General features: G+C 41.5%; 1 protein-coding gene across 3 annotated transcripts in view; it reads right to left on the bottom strand.

Moving 5' to 3' along the window:
- AARS1 (alanyl-tRNA synthetase 1) overlaps positions 1-19,837 on the bottom strand; it is a 143,419-nt gene extending 123,582 nt beyond the window's left edge. Inside the window, exons 1-2 of one of the 3 annotated variants that reach the window (XM_085847472.1) lie at positions 19,652-19,837; positions 13,754-13,906 (exon numbers count right to left, since the gene is read on the bottom strand). In XM_085847472.1, coding sequence (XP_085703598.1) covers positions 13,754-13,906; positions 19,652-19,660 — 162 coding nt within the window. In that variant the 5' untranslated portion in view covers positions 19,661-19,837. Of the gene's footprint in view, positions 1-13,753; positions 13,934-19,651 lie in introns of all 3 variants that reach the window. The other 2 variants (XM_085847474.1, XM_085847471.1) reach the window with 2 other exon arrangements.
- Between the last annotated feature and the right edge of the window lie 272 nt (positions 19,838-20,109).

Here is a 20,109-nt window from a genome sequence, read left to right as displayed (position 1 = left end):
TATATATATATATATATATATATATATATATATATATATATATATATATATATATATATATATATATATATATATATATATATATATATATATATATATATATTGTTACGGATTCGCGCCCGCCGGCGTGCTGACGGCCACGTAACTCGAATCGCGGCACGTCGCCCACCGGACGGACAATCCAGTCGTGACCCTCTCGGACTAACGCCGGGAACCAGTCACGGGTGGACCTTTCGGTCTCACCGCGATCGAGCCAATCGGCCCCCGCGTGGGATAGGGTTGCTCGCCAAATTCGACCTACCTAGGTACCCACACGGAGGGTAGACCGGGCGATCGCACCTCGCCGCAGGTCGACTTCGGACACGGGCCACTTAAGCGACCCGTTCCGTACTATCGGGATAACCGAGCGGTGTTATTCGTCGACCTCGACGGTTCGATTAATTATCGGGCGTATTCAGCCCACTACCAACCCTTTACGTGAAGCAAGATGAGGATTCAATGAAAGAAATGACGAAGCGAAGCGGGAAACAGTTCAACACAAAACACATTTATTCGCGATGAACGGAAAGCGCACATATACAATTCCACCAAAAGTACATAGAAAAGAAGAGAAACACAATGCAATTCCACCAAAAGCACATAGAAGGAAAAGAAACACAATGCAGAGCTAATACCGACTACGCGAGCACACGGCAACACTTGTACAATTTTACTTCACAGACGGCGCCGACAACACACACACTCAAAGCAAAGAAAAAGAACACCCTCAAGGATGAGGCGGGCCTGAGGCCGAGACCGGGTCGGGCCTACCCGTCTGGTGATGAGACGCGGAGCGGCGATGGTGCCTCAACTCCGCGGGCCTCGCGGACAGTGTCTGGTAGGGGGTGGGAAAGGGGCCCCCTTGGTCGCACTATCTCAGCGCGGGGGAAACAGGAGGGGGTTGCTGATGCTCGGGGGAAAGGAGGATTTCTACTCTGCCTCGAGTCCCGCGACGAGCGTCTCCACCTCGACCAGGTCGCGCCGTCGGCCTCCCTGGTGTGCAGCTCCCGGCACGACGCGAGCACCCCCTCGTCTGTCCTCGCCGCCTCTCCACAGCTCCGTCCCCTTCGCTCCGACTCCAACGCACACGACGACGACCAACTCCTTCTTGCTTCTTCTTCCCAGCTCCACCGACTGCGAAGTCTTAACTCTCTCGACTTGACGAACGCGGTCGCTTATATAAGCCCCGTGGCTTCGCTCTCTCATCTTTGACCCCCTGCCTTCGACCTTTCACCTCGCTCCCCATTGGCCCGAGAAAAAGTGGGCGTGAATGCTTTTTGATCCATAAATTTGCATATAGCGACCGCCCTCCAACGCCCTGGAGGCGGGGCCAAATCACCCCTCGCTCACCGATTGGACGGAACAAAAGTGGGCGTGTGTCGTTTTTGATCCGTTTTTGGAGCTGAAAATCCGTGGTTTTGTACACGCTGTTCGGCGCGCGCCCTGCACGAGTCCAACACCGGTACCCACAAGCGGCGCAAGAACGGTGGCGATGCGACAGTTGCGAGGTGTGACGTGAAGCGGCGCCGCGGTGGGTGGTTGATGTTGTGGTTGGTGGTGGTAACAATGGCGGTTGGTCCAAATTAAAGATAGTAAAAGAAAAACGGCTATCCTGAAGAGTCGCAGCACGCATAAATGACATGTATTCCCACTAGACAACGGGTTTGGGCCTAACTACACATATACTTACCGAGATATCTCACCTAAGGGACCTGAATGGTGGTTTGCGAATTTGGTAACCACAACACTATATATATATATATATATATATATATATATATATATATATATATATATATATATATATATATATATATATATATATATATATATATATATATATATATACATATACATATATATATATATACACACACACACACACATATATATACATATACATATACATATACATATACATATACATACATATACATATGTATATACATATACATATGTATATACATACATATATACATATATATACATATATATATATATATATATATATATATATATATATATATATATATATATATATATATATATATATACACAGTCATGCGCCACTTAACGACGGGGTTACATTCTGAGAAACGCTTGTCGTTAAGCGACGTCGTCGTTGTGCGAACATCATTTTTTTTTCGTTTTCGAACATCGTAGTTACACAAACCTAGACACCGAGGCTATATGGTATAGCCTATTGCTCCTCGGATACAAACCTGTACAGCATGTTACTGTACTGAATACTGTCGGCAATTGTAACACATCCAAGAGAGACGGAAGACACGTTAGATTTACCTTTGTGCTGTTCATGATGGCCATCGGTGTTGTTAGCAGCAGCTTACAATCTCCTCTCGCATCAATTATAGAAAGGTGAATAAATAATTAGCGTTTGGATTTTATAAATATGTAATCATTGCATCGATGTTATAATTTACAAATGATGAAACGAGCACCTGTCAATTGTGATATATATTTTCGGAACAGTGCGATTGTTTTAACAACATAAAAAGCTTCACTAAAATAAATTTGTGTTTTAATTTCGACTAACAACAACGATTTATTCACGGAATTCTTCAATTCAAAGGTAATTTACTTGCTAGAAGGTAAACGTGGAAACATTGGTTCAGTTTGAAAGCTGATTTCCTTGAATCCCGATTTCGCACGATCCTGTTTTTTTCGCGATGACATTTGATTTTATGGACCTCAACGATCGCATTATAACAGGGCCACACTGTCGTTTATTATCATTATGAAGTATTATGTACTGTACAGTGTACACAATTGTATGTGCTATTTTTATACGAGCCGACATCACGGCGATAGGAATTTTTCAGTTACATTTTTTTTATTTTTTTTTCATAGCTGGCAGATCCGTTGTATATGCGATCCGTCGCTGCCCGGAACATCGTTAAGCGGCGCATGACTGTGTATATATATATATATATATATATATATATATATATATATATATATATATATATATATATATATATATATATATATATATATATATATTGTTGCGGAAATGGCCCTTTGTAGGCTACTAAATATAGGATTAGCTCAGATCCCCCATTAAATGCATGTTTAGCTTGGCTGTTCGGTAAAATGGACGTGACATGTGTGTCGGGAGATATAAGAGGCTGTTTATTGTTTGTGCGGTGGTGGTGGATCGAGAGTTCCCTCTTCTTCCTTCCCCTCTCCGGACGATAGGCCCCACCCAGTCGGCTGAGGGGGAGTGGCCTGGAGAGGGAGATGGAGTTGGGGGGAGGAGTTTGTCGGCTTCCTAAAGGGGAGCAAAACGGAGTAGTTCAGTTTTGGGAGAAGTACAAAAACTGCAGTCGGCTTTGAGGCCACCAGCGCCGAAAAGAGGAAGTGAAACTAGAGAAGTACAAAAACTGCAGTCGGGTTTTCGTAGGCAGCGAACGAAGAGCTCTTGGAGTGGTTCAGTTTGGGGGAACGGTCGGTTTCGAGGCGTGCTCGGGCTTCAAGGCGAGAAGGAAAGAAAAAGGTGGAAAAGAACTGAGAGGACCTGGCTGCGGTGTAAGTCTGGAGTCGGCTTCGAGAGGAGGTGATCGACAGGTTCAACCTGCGTCTAACGACGGAGCCTCTGTTGTCCTGACTCACCTCACGGCTCGACGACATTTTGGAATCTCATGGACCCAGCCTGCCGGAGCCCAGCACCCCGATTTGGCCTTGTCTGGTGAACAGGCCAGGCCTGGACTTGTATGCTGGACCTTGAGAGAAATCAGCTGAAACCCATCGTTGATCTGACGGTCTGGTGCAGTCGACCTCGCGGGGTTTGAACGCGCCGAGGCTGCGTGCGCGGGCGCTGCCGGGAGCAAGAGTATGACGCCTCCATTTCGCCACGCGGCGTGTTCGAGCTTGGGGCTCGAATCCGTGGACATCGGCTTGTTTCAAGCGACATTCGTGCTTTTGACACTTTCCTCTCGTTCATGAAACATAACCAAGTACTCTGTCTTGTCTGCGTGCTGTCTGCCTGTCTTGTCTGCATGTTGTTTAAGGTATATCTCAGTAGGGACCCCCTCGAAAACCGTAGTACCCTAGTTAACAACGGGTTATAGATTGTTAAAAACATTGTCGTGAATATTTTGCTTGTGTTGTGTTCCCCATTAAATCTGGTTGATTCGGATGAAGTTGCCGCTGTGGATTAATTTGTGTCGCGTCGAGGAACGATCCGTTCGATTGGTATATAAAACCAAAATGGTTACAGACTGGCAGAAAACGCTCGGCATCTGACAAAACCAGTCTGTAACCGGGGTCTATTTCCCCAACTGGTAAGGTCAAGGATTACGTTGGTATCGCGATTGAAGACGCGTGACCCGAGGCCTGTGCCGAGCCAGGCGGCGTTAAAAACCCCGGGAGACGGCGATGGTGAGGGTGGTGCCAAGAGTCGGGTGAGAATCCCGCCACCCCGGATCCGCAACAATATATATATATATATTATATATATATATATATATATATATATATATATATAATATATATATATATACATACATACATACATACATATATTGTTGCGGGCCGGGGTCTGGCGGAGAACGACCACGAGGTGGGGGAAACTACGTCGATTCCCACCAGACTCCCCGGAATTGTAGGCCGTGCTCACGGATAATTTAATTCCATGACGCGGCGGGTCGCTTAACCGACCGTGGACGCCAATAACTCAACCACGTGACCTAGGGTCCTCCTGTCTAGAATCAGGTTACCTAATCAACCACGCGGTTTAACCACCGGGGAACCACGCCCTCGGTACTCCTTGTCCAAACCGGATCACTCTACCAACTACGGATCACCTTTCCAGATCGGATGTATCCGAGCGGCACTGCCAAGGACGTACCGGCGAGAAGGAACGGATTGTTGGGAATAAAGATCCGGCTAAACTTAGACCCGAACCATGCTGGACCAATGGAGGAAAAGACAAAGGCGAGCTGGGAACATTTCTACAATTATTATTTATTTACAATAAGCGAGGAAAAGCATGTGGCACAACAAAAAGGTTTATTGGGTGTGTTACGCAGGGGAAGATGAGAGGTGTGGAGTGACAATTATGCAAGCAACTTATAAAAGCAGACACAGTGCAGACTTAACGCGAGACTAATAAAAGCAACAATCACAACAATAAAGATCTTCCACAGGATTATCCAACGGACAGGCACCAACACTCTAAGACACACACTCGGACAAAATAAACCCAATGAAAAGAAAAGGGGACCTTTTGCAGCCAGGAAGGGAGGGAGTTGAGGTCACAGTTTTTGGTACCTGAGCGTTTCGAGGGGGGAGGGATACTCCATGGTGCAGTACCCGACAAAAGTTGTGTGGTTCGGTCCACCACCGCACGTGTGGTAATCGTGTCTGGTGGAGTCCAAAGAGGCGAGAGATGAGCAGTAGGCAGGACCAGATTAGAGGCTTGGTCGAGGTCCTTCGCATCCACCAACTCCGACTTCTCCCTTTCAAAAACCAACCGCGACCTTTCAAATCCAACAATAACCTTCCCTCGGATCCAACTCAACTCTGAGGATTGTCCCGTACTTTATAGATCACAGAGTTTGGGGTGGAGCCATGGCGAATCCGACGTCATTGTCCGTCCCGATTGGACCGGGCCTTCATGTGGTCCGCCTTTCTGAGTGGGGTTTCAGCCAGACACTGGTAAGGACTGCCCACACCGCCGTGTCTGGGTTCAGGAAGGTGAATGGTGGCGCAGCTACTATAACGAACCTCGGGATTCTGCCTCAGAAAACGATTCTCTGTAGACAGCGGGTAGACGGTGGAAGCCTTTCTCCAGCCCAAAGTGCTCGTCGGGATTTGGGCTCAGGAGACGAGATGAGGGAAGCAAGCGAGATGAAGGTACCGTGGATCAAATAAAAGGGGAAATAAAATAAAAAGGGAAAAATGATTTATTAATCCTAACTAAAGCCCATCGCAACGCACCCCCATGTGTTCCCACTACACACAAGGGGTCTATCTGCATGTATACTAATGGCATAACTAACTCGGGACAACTGTATGTTGTATTCAAACGGTTCCGAGAACTGTAACAATATATATATATATATATATATATATATATATATATATATATATATATATATATATAAATAAATAACAATTCCATATATCAGAGAGACAAAGGCAGTCGCTGCACCCGTCACAGCATACCTTCTTAAAAAGATCCCAAATTGGTCCAACACATGGAACATGACTTTTAATCGAGCTAATTCGCACATCCTCGCGGTGTCTCCCAAAAAGGACCATTAAGAAAACTCACATCGTGTCGATGGAAAGTCTACACCCCCTTTCAAAATTTTTACCTTTGTTGCCTTATAACCTGAAATTAAATTTCATTAAATCAGATTTTTTTTCACCTTTATTTACACATCGTAACCCACAATTTCAAAGTGAAAAACAAATTCTACAAATTTCATTAAATCAATTAAAAATACAAAACTAGAATATCTTGGTCACATTAGTTCCACCCCCCTTTACAATAGCAATCGGAAATGAGCTCAGGTATAACCAATTACCTTCAAAATCACACATCAAGTTAATTGGCCTCCACCTGTGTTAAATTGTTGTGATTTGGATTATTTCAGAGTAAAATCAGCTGATCCTCTACATTTCCTCTGCTGGGTAGTGCATTTCACAGCAAAGACTCAACCATGAATGCCAAGGAGCTTTCAAAAGACCTCCAGGAAAAAGTTGTGGAACGGCACAGATCAGGGGATGGGTATAAAAATATATCAAACGCCTTGAATATAACTTGGAGCAGAGTCAAGACACTCATTAAGAAGTGGAAGGCAGATGGTACCACCAAGACCCTTCCAAGATCAGGCCGTCCCCTCCTAACTGAATGACTAAACAAGGAGGAGACTGATCAGAGAGGTCACCAAGAGGCCAATGGCAACTTTGAAAGAGCCACATGCTTTTATGGCAAAGACTGGTCACTGTGTGCATGTGACAATATCCCAATCACTCCACAAGGCTGGCCTGTACGGTAGGGTGGCAAGAAAGAAGCCATGATTCAAACAAGGACAAATGTGTCCAAGAGCAGCGTCCTAAAGGTTTTGTCGGCTAAAAAAAAAAAAAACCCCACAACAACAACAACAACAACTTCCGATATTTCATCACGTGCCTTGATTAAGCCAATAGCGAGACCCGTCATAGTGTATTTACGTATTTACGAAATACCGTGTATTTATGAAATAAATAATGTATTTACGAAATTACAATATATTAAATGGAATAATCTTTAAATAGTAACGTGAACTTTTCGAAACTTTAAAGCAAATGTCCAAATATATTTAAAAGTTCATGAGAGACGCTCTCAAAAGGCACCCTCAATGTGAGGATGTGTACAAGTGCTTAGTATTTAAGAAGATCCGGATCATGTATACAAAGGAGCCGAGTCCCAATATAAAGGTTTTGTCTTCAGAAGAAGAAGAAGAAGAACAAGAAGAAGAACAAGAAGAAGAACAAGAAGAAGAACAAGAAGAAGAACAAGAAGAAGAACAAGAAGAAGAACAAGAAGAAGAACAAGAAGAAGAAGAAGAAGAACAACAAGAACAAGAACAAGGAACGTTAGGAACAAACCCAACTCACCACAGGGCAAAGAAGAATTTTGTCTCTCGAGGGACACTGGATACCATTGACCAGAGACGCAGGGCCAGGCTGAATGGCACAGCTGATCTGTTCAGGGAGCTGAGGCGTAAAACTGTACGTGCGCTAAGGTGGATAAGGAGGCCTATGTGTGAGGAATCTGTGAGGGGGTAGAGAATCACCTGTGGTCAAGGGATTCTCATACTGCTTACAGGGGAATTTGCACATTGCTTTCATCCAAGCCCATCGCTCAGTGAACTGCAGTGAGAGCAGAGGGTGGTAGGCTCTTGACAGAGGAGTCTGAAGTGAAGGCCCGCCGGGCCAGTTACTTTGAACGGTTGTACGAGGCTGATCCACCAGCTGTCGAGTTGGACGTCAAAGGTGTTACAATCCCTGTTGCTGACCCTCCAATCAACTGTGGTCCACCTTCGCTTGTAGAAACACGGGCTGCGGTGAACCAGTTGAAACGGGGCAAAGCTCCAGGGATTTGTGGCATCCATGCTGAACTTCTCAAGGCTGGTGGAAATGCTGCACTCGTGTCGTTGCATGCAGTTCTGTGCTCTGCCTGGAACACAGGCATCATCCCAAATGACTGGAAGATGGGCCTTGTTGTCCCTCTCTGGAGAGGGAAGGGTGATCGCCAAGACTGCAACAACTACCGAGGGGGTGACGCTGCTCACAGTGCCGGGCAAGGTCTTTGCTCGGAAAATTATTGATAGGGTTCGCCACCATCTGCTTGAGCACCAGCGTCCAGAGCAGTCAGGCTTTACACCAAATAGGTCAACGACTGCTTTTCGGGTCCTCACCGAACGCAGACGAGAGTTTTGGCAGGGGCTGCTTGCAGCCTATTGATCTCTGTAAAGCATTTGATTCAGTGAATCGGGATGCCCTCTGGAGGATTCACCCTCTGGAGTGAATCCACCAAGTTTTAATCAGGGGGATGGACACATCCAACCAAGATATTCTAGTTTGGTATTTTCAATTAATTTTCTGAAATTTGTGGAATTTGTTTTTCACTTGGTAGTTGTGGGTTACGATGTGCAATTAAAGGTGGAAAAAGTCTGATTTAATGCAATTTAATTTCAGGCTAAAAGGTAACATTAGGTGAAAATTTTAAAAGGGGGTGTGGACTTTCTTTCGGCACTATACCTCCTGCTTTGGGTGTCTTAATGAAGTTTAGTCCCTTGAACTGTTGGGCCTCATAATCAGCATAATCAGCAATCAGGAAAGGGAGGTAAGTGAGGAAAGGGAGGGTGATGTGGTGCAGCGTGTCAGGAGAGGTGCAGGTGTGTGCAATGTGTCAGTAACCGAGTCAGTAACCAAGTAAACGTGCAAGTCAGTATCCCCGCCCCGATGGGTCAAGGGGTAATTGTGATGATCCATGTATCCTGATGGGTCACTCGGCAAGTGTCAAGCTCTTTTGTGCATCTCAGGTAGACAAATTAAAAAGTAGGCAGAGCAAGAAAAGATAGTGTGAATCAGTACGTCTGGAAGCTGCGTCCAAGGAACTTGCGCTGCCCATCCACCCGGTCACTTGTTGCCATGCCTGACGTTGGCTTAATGGTTAGGGTGGCAGGCTTGGGATCCAAGGGTCCTGGGTTCAAATCCTGCTTGGTTGTTGAATAAATATCAGGCGGGGTTGACTCTGCCTGTCATCCTTCTGAGGTCGGCAAAATGAGTTAAAGCTTGCTGGGATGATTGAGCCATTCGAGTATCCTGCGTCGAAGTGGCGACCCATCCAGGATTGTGCCCAACAGCCTAGGAGACTGCTTAGACAGCACCGACGTTCTGTACAGAGTATGGTCCCAATGGATGGATGGACTTGTTGCAAAGCCTGCTCGCACTGGTAGAGATTCGCCCTTGTTTGGGTGGTACAGCTCGTCCCGATCTGTTTCCCAGACCAAAGAGGTTCCTAGTTCCGTTCCTCAGACACAAGCAGCAGCGATGCCTTGAATGCACCATCTTTTATGGCTCCTGGGCAAAGCGTGGCTTCAGGGAGCGAAGGTCACCATTGCATCCCTTTCACCACCACATTCCCCTTCCTCATTGGCGTGCACAGCCCATAACTGCTCAGAAGTTTGATCTCGCAACCTTCACCAAATCACCACATAACCTTTTTCTCTCCACAGCACATCCCCATTCCTCGTTCCTTTCATGGGTTTCCTCACTGGGAGTGCAGAACTCGTGCAGAGTGGATTACACAGATAATTCTGGTTTAGTCCTGAAAAGGCTTTGAATGTGTGTTTTGTAATGTCATGTGTGCATGGATGCACTGGAGGAAAGTGCAGGGAAGGAGAGGTTTATAAGGGATGGGGAGAGGGATTAGAAGGGATTGATGGAGAGGGATTTCAGAAAGGAGAGAATTACAAAGGGTAATTAAACCTACTACTACGAACACACACACACACACACACACACACACACACACACACACACACACACACACACACACACACACACACACACACACACACACACACACACACACACACACACACACACACACACACACACACACACACACACACACACGTCCCGTTTACGAGGGGAAACGTGAAACGTAACCTGACCAAACACAATTACTATGGAAACATCTAAACTAGGGATCCCTTATGTGTCGAGTGCAACTCCCCCCGGGGTATTTCCTCAACCGCAGCAATATCTACAATTTGGCTATGAAAGCCAGGCAGACATTGGGATTGTACACCAATCAAGTTTCTGACTTGGTTCTGCAGCCTTTTATCTGAGTACGATGGAGCTTTTGGGGCAGTGTACATGCATCCCAACTTTCTCTCACCTAGAAAATGTGGAGGTGAAGGCTCTGAAAGTCATTGGTACAGTTCACCAAAAGGATATCACACAGGGCCTACTGCTTTCTCACTTGTTTACTCCCATGTGTACTTCTCCCCTGATGTTGGCGATTCCCCTTTCCATTTTGTTCCATTCGATTCTGCTCTCGCTCTTCCATGAGCCTCGACCATGCATACAAAAAATATAAACTGCATTTCATCTTTTGGATATTTTTAACAGATCCTACTCAGTCCGATGCCCCCTTCTTAGGCTCTACCAGGATGAACATGTTCATTCCTGAAACCAATCCTCATCAAACATGTTGCTCAACTGCATTCCTTTGCCTCTCCCTATCCCACCTGTTGAATTGCCTCCCTCTGGCTGCCGAACACATTCCTCCTTCCACTACTTCAAGGTGACAACTTTTGGTTCGAAGCACCTTCGTCTTCTTCTTTAAAAGGGTGCAATCCCAACTGCCCTAATCATATATATATATATATATATATATATATATATATATATATATATATATATATATATATATATATATATATATATATATATATATATGTTAACGAAAGACCCACCCACATCTCTCACCAGTGAATGGAGAGACCAGCCAATCAGCTCTCACCTCATCAACTAAACCCATGTGGCTAAGATTATATAAATAATTGACCCCCCCCCCCACACACACACTCCTCGAACCGAAAAAGCTGCAGAAAGCAACCCAAGAAGGCCTACACAAGGCAAGCGCTTTGCCGTTTCAAACACTTCCCAGAGTTCCTCCACAGCTATAAAGATGTTCACACATAGTATACACATGAGAATCCCAATGCTACACACACCCTCAGCTGCTGGATTGGTTTCAGCTCTCTATAGCGTCGTTTATGACTCTTGCACAATTCTTTGAATCAATCATTTCCCCAATGTCAGTGGTGAGTTTTTATAGCTTCGACCGAGCCGCCGCACCGAGAGCTGGACTGCCACCTTCCGTTTCCGTGCGCGATATGTAAGCATACTGATCTGTGTGCTTGTCTGCGTACGCAAGTTCCATCACATCCACTGCAGTAAAATTCAGTGCACGCTTTGGACTAAAATTATGTAAAATGTATGTGGTTTTAAATCTCGGAAGTTGTGCCACAAATGTCGAATGTCAACAAATTGTATGAACATGACGAATCATTTTCATGATTTAAGCTTCATTTTTGAAGATTGTTTTCATATGTTTGCAAATTCGGACGGGAATTAGTCCTGGCGCCATGGTATGCGGGAACAGTTGTTGATGGGCGACGCTCGCTATGTGACGTTTTCTCCTATTTCACGAGTGGGGAGTTGGTCCAGGGTGCGCTGATGAGTTCACATCCCACATATGTAAATCTGTATATTAAATGTTTACTCTAGATCGAGATAGAAAGATGGCATCGCCAATTATTTTAATATGCACAAAATGTGGATTTTTTTTGGATTTCATCAAAAATTTACGATATATTTGTTTAGAACTGTGAATTGTATTTTTAATAAATTTATGATATATTTGTTTCGAACTGTGAATTGTATTTTTTTATAAATTTATGATATATTTGTTTCGAACTGTGAATTGTATTTTTAATAAATTTATGATATATTTGTTTAGAACTGTGAATTGTATTTTCAATAAATTTATGATCTATTTGTTTTGAACTGTGAATTGCATTTTTAATAAATTTATGATATATTTGTTTAGAACTGGAAATTGTATTTTTAATAAATTTATGATACATTTGTTTAGAACTGTAAATTGTATTTTTAATAAATTTATGATATATTTGTTTAGAACTGTGGATTGTATTTTTAATAAATTTATGATATGGTATTTGTTTGGAACTGTAAATTGTATTTTTAATAAATTTATGATATGGTATTTGTTTAGAACTGTAAATTGTATTTTTAATAAATTTATGATATATTTGTTTAGAACTGTAAATTGTATTTTTAATAAATTTATGATATATTTGTTTAGAACTGTAAATTGTATTTTTAATAAATTTATGATATATTTGTTTAGAACTGTGAATTGTATTTTTAATAAATTTATGATATATTTGTTTCAAACTGTGAATTGTATTTTTAATAAATTTATGATACATTTGTTTAGAACTGTAAATTGTATTTTTAATAAATTTATGATATATTTGTTTAGAACTGTGGATTGTATTTTTAATAAATGATATGGTATTTGTTTGGAACTGTAAATTGTATTTTTAATAAATTTATGATATGGTATTTGTTTAGAACTGTAAATTGTATTTTTAATAAATTTATGATATATTTGTTTGGAACTGTAAATTGTATTTTTAATAAATTTATGATATATTTGTTTAGAACTGTAAATTGTATTTTTAATAAATTTATGATATGATATTTGTTTAGAACTGTGGATTGCATTTTTAATAAATTGATGATATATTTGTTTAGAACTGTGAATTGTATTTTTAATAAATTTATGATATATTTGTTTAGAACTGTGAATTGTATTTTTCATAAATTTATGATATATTTGTTTAGAACTGTGAATTGTATTTTTCATAAATTTATGATATATTTGTTTAGAACTGTGAATTGTATTTTTAATAAATTTATGATATATTTGTTTAGAACTGTGAATTGTATTTTAAATAAATTTATGATATATTTGTTTAGAACTGTGAATTGTATTTTAAATAAATTTATGATATATTTGTTTAGAACTGTGAATTGTATTTTTAATAGGCTTAGTGAGTGTGTATGTGACGTGTCAGCTTTATGACCTAAGTTAAATTTGTTTGTGGGTAGAAAATTGACATGTCTGGTACATGACTCATGTAATTGGAGGGGGGGGGGGGTGGGAAGGTAAAAAAAAAATTGGTGCATCAGGCGTATGACTTGTCAGGTACTAAAAGCCGGCAGCCATTTTGAAAAATAAATAAATAAAACAAATAAAAAGGGCCTCCTCCTTTAAAAAAAAAAATAATAATCTGAACAATCAACTGGTGTTTTCTTTATTTGGCGTAAGATGGATACAGAAGTGAACTATCATGAGGGAAAACTGGAAATTTGGAAGGAAGAGAGATTGGGGTGGGATTGGAACAAGATTGCCCATTGGTCGGGTACTCTGCTCCTGCAAATAAAAGCAATGTTACTTCCAAAATTACATTACTGTCAGTACAACTAGTTTCCATGACATCACATGAAAAACTCAACAGCTCATCCTCGTGATTCCACAACCACCTTTAAGCCTTGAGCTGTTAAACTTGCACGTCAATCGGAAGACAAAACCCACCTGGTTCATCCCAGCATTGGTGAAGAGCAGCGTGGGATCATCCAAAGGTATGACAGATGACGAATGTACATACTTGTGGCCACATTTGCCAAAAAACTCCACAAATTTCTTTCGTACATCAGCAGCACTCATCACAGAAGCCGTGGAACTCATCTGGAAAGGAGAGCAGTACAGAGTGCACTGGGAGGCAACAACAGATGCACTCCTTTCTGAAGACAACTCCTGCACAATGTTTCACTGGCATTCTCCTTAAGGCACTACAAGACTAAAACACTAAGTCTTAGGTGGTGTATTGACTACATGTAGAGTTTACATGGTCAAATAGTTGCTTTTGACCAAATAGTCATCATCATAATCATCATCAGTATACGGAAAATAAGGAATATTCCTGTAATCATCCCGCTCTTCTCGACAATATCTGGTAATACTTTTCAGACCATTTGTTTATGGTTTATGCCTGGTGTTGGCTTAATGGTTTGGGTGGTGGGCTTGGGATCCTAGGATCCTGAGTTCAAATCCCACTCGGCTGTTGAATTAATTCCAAGTGGGCTTGACTCTGCCTGTCATCCTTCCTAAGTCGGCAAAATGAGTGCCAGCATGCTGGTATCTATCCTGTGTCGGAGTGGCGATCCATCCAGGATTGTACCTAATAGCCCAGGAGACTCCTTAGGCAGCACCGACGCTCTGCACAGAGTATGGTCCCGATGGATGGATGGATGGATGGATGCATGCATGCTTGAATGACTGTCAATAAGGAACCTTTGATTCCACCAATGAATGTCAAGTTTGGTCTTGAAGGATTGAATCAATTTTACTTCAGGCTAAGCGCATGTAAGTGGTTATCCCTGTTTCAAAAATGTCAAAAAATGAAGTTTGTTCCATTGCCTTCTCACTACATTTTCCTGAAAGTGTAAGTCTAACTGAGTTCAGAACAAAACACCGTATAGCTTAATTATATATTTATACCGAAATATGATACTTTTAAAAAGGGGTACCTATTCTGATGGTTTTGTGAGTTTTCAATGAAATTACCTAATTTTTTTTTTCTTTTTTGGCAAAATAAATGAAGGTTATAGTATGTAACTTATTCTAGCAACTAATCTAATAATCAAAATACCAATTTCTGGGATTATTAAGAAATAATACATACCTATTTTTTATTACTGCTCTATTCATTGACTGTCAGATGCTGAAAAGCACTAAAAGAGAGAAGATTTATCGAACAAATTCTTGGACGTAAATTTTCAATTCAATCAATTCTGGGAGTAACAAAAAGCTCTCTAAGTTCTCCAAAACTGTTTTAACTACCTTCTAAATTAATTTTAAAAAATTAAATACGTGGAAAATATTTTTTTTAATTTTTAAGAAAATTAATTTTTTAATCAAATTCAAAAAAGTGTGATGTGCAGTCAGACAAAAATGCAAAATTACTCTCAACCAAAGCCATGCATGTTTTCAATATTTTTTAATACTATTATATCTATATCACTGTGCCCCATTTGTAAATAAATTTTAGTGAAAATAATCTGATGCACAGAAGAATAAAAGCATTTTTTTTAAAAACATGACGTGCAGTTGGACATTTGGGTTAGAAAGTTCGGTCAAGCCGCTGTAATTCAGTATCCACCCGGATCGCTCAATTTTTTTTACATTGATTAATTATTGGTAATAAGTTGAATAATTTAAGACAGGTAAATATGAGTTATTGATAAACTAGTGATTTTGTTCGGGGATTTCATAGTCCCAGGCTCAAAAAGGGCAATAAAACAAGAAAAAAAATAAAAATATGCCAGAATGTGCATATATCATGCTAATCCACCACTGACCAACACAAATGCTGATTTTCTCAGATGGTGGGTGACAACCTTTTGATTAGATGAGAAATTTAATATAGAATGTTTTATATGTTGTATTTTTGCATGGTCTAATATATGTCATATTTTAAGGTGAAACAAGAAAAAAGGCCAATACTGGGCATGTATATTCAATAAAAATCCTGTAGATTCAGTAATATACATCATAGACCCATGAACCTATATATTTTAAGGTCCTATGGAACACTGTATGTGCAATGAACCAAATTTCATGACCAGTAGCAGTCTTTGTGACTTTCAAAAAAGCCACTCAAGGCAGGGTATGCCCTAAAATAGGGGTGGTAACCACTTAAATGCGCTTCGCCTTCAACCACTCATTCAGGGAGACCATTACCTCTGCCACCGAAGGTGAAGGAGTTATGTTTTCACCCCTTTCTATCGGTTTGTTTGTCTGTTTGTTTGTGTACAGGATATCTCAAAAAAATGTGGACAGATCCAAAAGAAAATTTTGTTGAGAGGTTCAGTGTGTGAAAAAATACACCCGTGCGGGAGTGACGGTCATCTCTGCGAGAAACAAGCATGAGTTCATGTTACTCGGGTGTAGTGTTCTCGGGTCAGGAGGGATTTTTGGCCATCTGTGAAGTCACGGGACGCGAAAACGAAAGCGAATATCGGAAATCCAGCCTGACCAAATCTAGATATTGTCCCATAGATTCATATGCCACAATCAAATTCAAGATAACTTAAGATATGTAGGAGGAGATAGATTTTGAAAATCGTCATTTTGCAACTACATGAAGCAGTTTTCGCAAAATTCAAAGTCACGTGACGTGTACGTATTTGAAGTTTTCGGTATTCTTTCGAATGGACATGTAAGACAACGTCGGCTGCTATGCAATGACACCATTCACTAACTTTTACCATGCCCAGTCGAGAATATATAACCTCCTGAAGGTAGGGCAGTTTTTGCAAACTTTGAAGTCAAGTGACACGAAAACGAAAGCGAAATTCGAAAATCCGTCCTGACCAAATTTAGATATTGTCCCATACATTCATATGTCACAATCAAATTCAAGATCACTTGAGAAATGTAGGAGATAGATTTTGAAAATCGTAATTTTCGCATTTTTTTCCAACTTTGAAGTCACGTGACACGAAAATGAAAGCGAATATCGAAAATCCGGCCCGACCAAATTTAGATATTGTCCCATAGATTCATATGCTACAATCAAATTCAAGATCGCTTGAGAAATGGCGGAGGAGATAGAATTTGAAAATCGTCATTTTCGCAACTTCAAAGGCCTCGTGACCTTGACCTTCGGTGACCTTGAAAGTCATTCCATCGTGTACGTCTCATCGACCTCTTTCAGGATCACTAATGACCAGGTCTCCCGCTTCAACTTCATTGTGAATGGACGGATCGTCACTCTCCTCTCAACACCCATATTATTAGGTCATGCTCGAAGAGATGACCTAAAAGGACGAACTGATTAGATCTTGGTGAAAATCCAGATCTGGATTCGACTTCTAGAATTTTTTAAGTAATTCTTCACCATTGATAGATAGGACCAAAAACGATATAAACCACGGTATCTGAAAAAGTTGTGGACGGATTAGAACGAAACTTGTTGGACAGGTTGGGTGTTTCACAAGGACGAATCGATTAGATTTTGGTGAAGATCCGAATCCGGATCCGAAAATTATATAATTTTTATCGTGATTCTTCACTTTTGTGAGATCGGGCCAAAACGTTTAACCTCCGCCATCGAAGATGGACGGAGGTTACTGTTTTCACCCTTGTCTGTTTGTTTGTTTGTTTGTTTGTGAACAGTATTACGGAAAAACTCCAACACGGATTTCAACGAAACTTGGTGGGGGGGGGGGATTAGGTATGGTCCAAGAACCATGCCATTAGATTGTGGACTTGATGCAAAGTCCAATATGGCCGCGATGGTGGCCATTTAGAAAAAATATTTGATTTTTTTTGTTTGCATTTCTGCATGTTTTAAGTGATTTCCAACCCCCCAAAAAAAATTGTTCGAGGAAAAAAAAATTTGCAACTTTTTTTTCCAAAAAAATTTCGATTTTTCTTTTTTTTTGCATTTCTACATGTTATAAGTGATTTCCAACAAATCCAAAGATTTCACTATGTCTCTCCGAAAGGACCATCTGGAACCTCCCCCATCTAGCGTCCCAACAATCCTTTCGTTCTTGAGCTTTTGGGTCTCACTCTATCTGCCATGATCTCTCGTGGGAAAGCCACATTTCCAAGCTGGCCTCCAAAGCCAGTTGCCGACTGAGCATCCTCAGTCATACAAAGTCCTTCCTTGGCACACCTGAGCTCCTGACCATGTACAAAACTTTCATCCGCAGCCTGATGGAGTACTGCTCTCCCCTCTGAGCTGGTGCGCCTGCCTCACACTATCTCGGCTTCACGCTGTGGAAACCATGACATTTAGGATCATTGGTATCCCCTGTGATGAAGCTGAGTCTTTGGTTCTCTCACTCTCTCACCGCAGGCAGGTCAGTGGTCTTTCTGCTTTCTTCCATATCCTCTCTGGCCTCACCCCCTCTATTCTGTCTGTTATCTGTCCCTGTCCCCCCCCCCCATATTTCCACAGGGTGCACAAGGCCCACCAGCAACCCCCTTCTTGTAAAACTACCAAAATCAAGAATCACTATTCACCTTCACTCTTTCATTCTTCCTTTTCCCCGCCTTTGGAACAAACTCGCACACTCTCTTCAATCCCACTTTTCCCTCCAGGTGTTCAAAACAGCTGTTCAGCACCACCTCTTATCTTAACCCGTCCAACACCACAATCTTTTCTACCTCTGTTAATGCACCCCAAACCCACCTCTTTCAAATTCCCTGCTTTCTTCACTGAAAGTCCCTGTAGTGTCCATCTTGTTTACCCCGTGTACCCCCATCCCATCCCATCCCTCTTCCTTCCACAGATCTCCTCATGTCTCTGCTCCCTACTGTTCTGTGCTTCTCTCTCCCACCCGTCTTGTCTCATGCTCCCGTTGTCATACGTTCTGTGTGTTCGCTCTTAAACGAGCCTCAACAATGTATAAAACCTGGTGTTGGCCAAGTGGTCAAGGGGGCTGGCTTGGAATCTTGGGATCCCGAGTATGAGCCCTGTTGATCACTGAATTAACACCAGGTGGGGTTGACTCAACCTGTCATCCCTCCCAGGTCGGCGAAACGAGTACCAGTGTACTGGTATAGGACCTGGCCCCAAAAAAGTGACAGCAACCTGGCAGCCAAGCTCCTCTTGTGAAAACACGACCAACACCGTCGTTTAGTGTGTTTGCCTTTTCTCTGTCATCCTCTGTAACTTCCCCACCAGGTTGTACCAAATCACCCGCTCCAATCCTCGTTCGACGTTTCCTGTTTCCAGATTTCCAAAATCCTTTCAACTAAACTCTCCTCAAAGTCTTCACAGTTTTGCCTCTGTTGATGAAAAAAAACACAATGAAAGAATGAGGAATGAATGAAGGGCTGAATGAATTTTAAAAAATGAAGGAAAAATGAAGGAAGGAATGAATGAAGGAAAGAAGAATGAGGGAATGAATGAAGGATTGAATGAATAAATGAAGGATTGAATGAAGGATTGAATGAATAAATTAAGGAATGAGTGAAGGAGTGAATGAAGGAATAAATGAAGGAATGAATGAATGAAAAAATGAAGGACAAATGAAGGAAGGAATTAATGAATAAATTAAGGAATGAATGATTGAATAAATGAAGGAATGAAGGAATGAATGATTGAATAAATGAAGGAAGGAATGAATAAATGAATAAAAGACAGAAGGAATAAATAAAGGAATTGATGAATATTCAAACTTGTTCAGTCTTAGCGATATGGCACGCACGAGATGCGACGAGACGCCGACATACCTGCAGGTGATTCTTCTGTATGTATATATATATATATATACACACACAAACTCAATGATTGCGGAACTCACACAAATACTCTTAATGAACAACAACGACGGAAAAAAATTAACAAATGAAAAAAAAAGAGAATGAAAACTTTATAATTAGTATCGTCTGCAAAAGACAAACGTGGTCCCTCACCGAAGTCATCGCGCCAATTGTGAGGTTAGGCTTCAACTGCTTGGTGAACTCGTGTGAGCGCAGCTGATGCAACCAGGACGCCGTGCTGCCATGACGTCACCAGCAGCACCTCAACTTTCCCACAAAGCAATGATTTGGACTGAAACGATTTGTTGACGAGGTGGAATATAATCAATGCCTCGTTTCCTTTAACAAGATGAAAAAAAATATATAGAAAGTGAGCATACAAATTGAGTATCGCGTTTAACAATACACCGCCCAAAATTCCCTCTCGCTCGTTTCCTTTTACACATGAAAATCTATAGAAAATGAGCACACAAATTGAGTATCGCGTTTAACAATACACCGCCCGAAATTCCCTATCCTTTAGTTTCCTTTTACAACATGAAAATCTGTAAAAAATGAGCACACAAATTGAGTATCGCGTTTAACAATACACCACCCGAAATTCCCTCTCA

Source organism: Eptatretus burgeri, chromosome 11, assembly GCF_056783735.1.
Source record: "Eptatretus burgeri isolate ZD-2024b chromosome 11, Ebu_testis_v1, whole genome shotgun sequence".
In the NCBI taxonomy this organism is placed as follows: Eukaryota; Metazoa; Chordata; class Myxini; order Myxiniformes; family Myxinidae; genus Eptatretus; species Eptatretus burgeri.
Note: the sequence above shows the minus strand (reverse complement) of the source record. Positions and strands in the feature narration are given on the sequence as shown.